The 4,822-nt window shown below is 34.0% G+C and overlaps 1 protein-coding gene across 1 annotated transcript in view; it reads left to right on the forward strand.

Moving 5' to 3' along the window:
* Nucleotides 1–1,072: 1,072 nt before the first annotated feature.
* The window catches only part of LOC107683599 (adhesion G protein-coupled receptor F5-like), an 8,873-nt gene continuing 5,123 nt past the window's right edge, over nt 1,073–4,822 (forward strand). Inside the window, exons 1-5 of the mRNA XM_016479672.1 lie at nt 1,073–1,080; nt 1,275–1,484; nt 2,609–2,613; nt 4,266–4,441; nt 4,527–4,697. Coding sequence (XP_016335158.1) covers nt 1,073–1,080; nt 1,275–1,484; nt 2,609–2,613; nt 4,266–4,441; nt 4,527–4,697 — 570 coding nt within the window. The remainder of the gene's footprint in view (nt 1,081–1,274; nt 1,485–2,608; nt 2,614–4,265; nt 4,442–4,526; nt 4,698–4,822) is intronic.

Raw genomic sequence — 4,822 nt, forward strand, 5'->3', positions numbered from 1 at the left:
TCTGTATGTGGTCCAAATTCTAACTGCACAAATCAGTTGGGAAGTTACAATTGCTCATGTCCAGATGGATTCACTGCAACAAACTCAAGTCTCCCCATCAGCATCAATAACACATGTACAGGTACATTCTATATTCAGATACTTGTAAAGCCTTGAGAGTTTTTCTCGTGCCTATTATTGTAAATGAAGGCACACAGTGCCTAAGGATAAATATATTTTCTATGACTTTGACAATCAGAGTTTTATACTGTTTTTCATATCTTCCTGAAATAAAGATGTGAATGAATGTCTTAAGACACCAGAGTTCTGTGGTCCAAACTCTCATTGCACCAATTCAGTTGGGAGTTACAGCTGTTCTTGCTTGAGTGGATTTACTGTAACAAATAGCAGTGAACCAGTCAGCGCCAGTAACCCATGCAATGGTGAGCATGTAGAAAATAAATAACATATAACAAATGCAGAAGTGGGTTCTAGCTTCACATACGTATACTGTGAACTTCAGTAATAACCTAGATTTTTTCTTTTTGATATAATCAACAGCTGAATTTCTGAACAGTCAGTTTCTATTTGTTGTACATGATTCAAAGCTGGTATACTTTATTGATGCTGTCAGACTGAACATTTTAATCTTCATCATCATTTGGTTTATTTCAGATATTAATGAATGTCTCAACTCATCGTTGGTGTGTGGGCCGAATGCTAACTGTTCCAATTACAATGGAAACTATTCGTGCTTTTGTTGGGAAGGATATAACGCTACAAAGATGAATGAGACTGTAAATAACAATAACCCGTGCATAGGTGTGATTCATTTATTTGCATTTTGATGTTTTTCAGATGTAAAACATTTTTTCTAATTATATTTTTTTCTGTAATTAGGAAAGGATTAGAAATATTGAGATATTGTTCTGAAATGTGTTATTCCCTTTCCAGATATAAATGAATGTCAATTCAGTTCTTCTGTATGTGGTCCAAATTCTAACTGCACAAATCAGTTGGGAAGTTACAATTGCTCATGTTCAGATGGATTCACTGCAACAAACTCAAATCTCTCCATCAGCATCAATAACACATGTACAGGTACATTATATATTCAGATTTGTGTGTATTACTACCTTAAATAATGAGATAAATACGATTTTTGTTTAGAGCATTAAATGTTCTTAATGCTGATAATTTGTCAACATCTGTAAAGATTAAAAGAGTAATAAGCACAATGCTGAATATGCTGAATTTTTAAACCATGTAATGTCAATTTCCTCCAATTCCAACAGTACCACCACAAACAACACCATCAACACCAACACCACCACCAACACCAACACCATCAACAACACCATCAACACCATCACCACCACCGTCAACACCAACACCATCAACAACACCATCACCACCACCATCAACACCAACACCATCACCACCACCATCAACACCAACACCATCACCACCACCAACATCACTATCAACAATAATGACAGCAACAGGTATTCACAGTAAAACAAAATCTGATGTTTGGTTTCATGCAGGATAAAATTATATTCATATTGTTGTTTTGCTAATATATCTAATTCAACAACAGCATAGACAGGTACTGTAAATATAAATGTTGCACAAAAGAATAAGGAATTAAGATGATGTTTGTGTTAGCAAGAGTACAACAATGGTATGAAATGCATGTCAATAACTAATAACAGGAAATAATTTTTTGTATTAATTTATTGTGTTATCGTGAATTAATGTTTATTGGGGGACACCAGTGTTCTCCTTGTGTACCCCCTCTGGCTGGGTAGTATTTGTATTGTTTTATAATTAGAGATTGAGGCTTGTTGCTTAAACCTGTTGATACAATGCACATAAACGTGCACTTTTTTACAGTAATTGGAATGTCAATTACAATAAATCAGACTTTTGACAGAAGTCTTACCGACCCTGATAGCAAGACTTACAAAGATTTGTCTGGACAAATTGAGTCAACAGTGAGTATTCTGTGCTTAATTTTTAGTGAAATGTAATTTGTTTATGAACATGCTGATTTATTTGTTATTTACACATTGATTTAGTTCGAATGCTATTTATAAAATGGTTATTTCCCAGTCCTTGATTATTGATTGCTCAACAGCTGTGTTTTATTCTCAATAAAGCATGTCTATGACTGCTTCACTCAACGGTTCTGTGTATTACTGACCAATCAGAATCAAGGACTGGAGCTAGCCTAATAGTTTTATATTGCTTTTTATATCATTACATTTTTGTATTTATTTTTCCCTAACATCCAGTTGACAGTCAGAAACAGTCCAAATATAATATCCTCACATGCACATGACATTGTAACGTATTAATAGACACAATAACTATTGAATTTTCATTATTGGGAAAATAATTTCAAAGATAAATTGGGTATTTTGCTTTTTACAGATTGATGCAAATTATTTTAAGAAGCTACCTGGCTACATTTTTGGTTCTACAAAAGTCTCTGCCTTCAGGTATGATCTACCATTTAAATTTTTCACTTTTTTTCACCCAACATTCCCATTTATTTACTGCTTTTTCAAACAAACACAATGTTAATACATGTCTTCACATTGGTGTGGTTTGTGTTTCTCCATAGGCCTGGTAGTGTTATAGCAGACTACACAATAAGTGCAACATCCAATAGCCTTGATTTTGGAGCAGCAAACACACAGGTTTCTGACTCTCTAAAGACACAAGGAATAAATTTAGTTGAAAATGCTTTTGCTCAAAGTGGTAAGAGTAGTCACTGCCTAATCTAAAACCCTTCACATTTCTTAGTTTCACCATATTTATTATTTTGTTGTTTAGGTTTTGTTTGTTGTTGGGTGACATGAGTTTTATGGTTTCTATTTACAGATCAAGCAGTTTTCACAAAAGATCAGTTATACCCTCTGCAAGAGGTGTACCTGAAATGTAATCAGCCAGAATTTGCAAAGGGTCAGATAAAATGGACAATGGATAACAAAGATCTGGCAGGAAACACAAAATATTTAATTTCCAATGACATGACAACTCTCACTATGCTAAACGCGAGTGAAAGTTACAATGGTGAGCGACATGAGTCTGATTTTTGTCTTGTCTATGATATCACATGGCAAAATGTCTGATTGCTATTAGAGTCCTGTTTTAAAAAATATACTGCTGTAAAACTGTGCCACAGTTTGATTGAAGTACATTAGCATATTGATCTACTATAGCATAAGATTAGACGAGATTATACTATATGTGGCATAGATTATGAACTATTAAACCAATCGAAATAAAGCTACTCTCATAGTGTGTTAATGCCATGAACATTGCCTCATTAACAAAGTTTTGTTTTGCGAGCAAATAAATAAATAAATACATTAGAAAAGGTATGAAGTTCCTCGATGTTTAGTAACATTGTTCAGTAAACAAAACCTACTGGGTTTAAGAGATGTCCTCTAATGATTCTGTATTGATTTTTCATATGTAGGTCGATATTCGTGCATTATACAAAGGAATACAATACCATACATTCAGTGGCAAAACATCATTATTAAACGACGTCCCAGTATCATTGTGGGGGAAAAATCCCGTGTTTTTCCATGTGATGGCAGCAGTTTTCAACTGATATGTTCTGTTGATGATGGCTACAATCTTGAGTGGGTCGTGGGTGGAACAGTACAAATTTCAGGTTGTACATAAAAATCATTGTTTTTTATCAAACATTTTTTCTAAAAGTTATTGAGTAGTTGTCCTTCAAATAAAACCTTCGTGTTATTAATGTTTTATAGTAAATGCATTTCTCTTTTTACACAATCAGGATCTGACAGTATCACATTAAACTATGATACTCCGAGGGGAAATTGTTCAGATCAAACCTTTACCTTTACATGTCGTCTCAAGGATCTGCCACAACTACAGTATTTCAGTTATAGCTATAGCAGCGTCACAGTAAGGACAAGCACAGAAAGTGAGCCTTCAGTTTCTCATTGTTTTCAGCATCAAAGTGCTTTTTTACTGTTGTACAGTTGCATTAAATGGTATTTACGGTCTAGCAGACTTTTCTTTGGATTGCAGCACACCTGATTATCTGGTGTTGAATGTACTGGTCAATTGTTTAGTCATTTGACCCTAATTATTTCTTATGCTTCTGCATAATGTGCAAGTAGCCTGCAGGGGTACTTTCAAGTCCCAAAATCTATAAAGTATAATGTGATGTTCTGTTCTGAGAGAAACCATTAAATCACATCTGTTTACTTCTGATTTTTAATAAAATAATTCTTCAGATTATGACTGTCGAAATGAAGAAATTGGAGTTGGAAATACAAATGACGTAAAAACAGGAGTCTGTGGAATTGGCACGAAAGGCACCATAACTTACAAATGTGAATCACGTGATTGGAAACCATTAGAGGACAACTGTGTACTTGAAGTTATCGACAACCTTAAAAACAAACTTGAGGTAATCTATTGATCATATCTATCTACAATGATCTGGCCATTTTAAATGTTTCTGATATTTGTATTTTTTGTACTTTGCAATTCAGTCCTTGCGTGTGGAGGAGATTCCAGGGTTTATGGCTGACCTCAGTATTGCCACATCAGAGAATAATATTAATATAACCCAGTCTGCTGCTACTGTCCAAGCAATTGTTGACATACTCTTTAAAATTGCCGACTTGTCACAAACTATTGTCATCAAAAAAATAGTGATGGAGGTATGTATATTCACATTCAAGCTTGTAAAATGTAATGTGTAGATGTGTTATGCTTGTTGGATTGAATTAAACTAATGTTTAGTTAAGATAAATTAATTGATAATTAATTTTACTTACTGTTATTT

This window comes from Sinocyclocheilus anshuiensis, unplaced genomic scaffold, assembly GCF_001515605.1.
Source record: "Sinocyclocheilus anshuiensis isolate Anshui unplaced genomic scaffold, SAMN03320099.WGS_v1.1 scaffold2651, whole genome shotgun sequence".
Lineage (NCBI taxonomy): Eukaryota > Metazoa > Chordata > Actinopteri > Cypriniformes > Cyprinidae > Sinocyclocheilus > Sinocyclocheilus anshuiensis.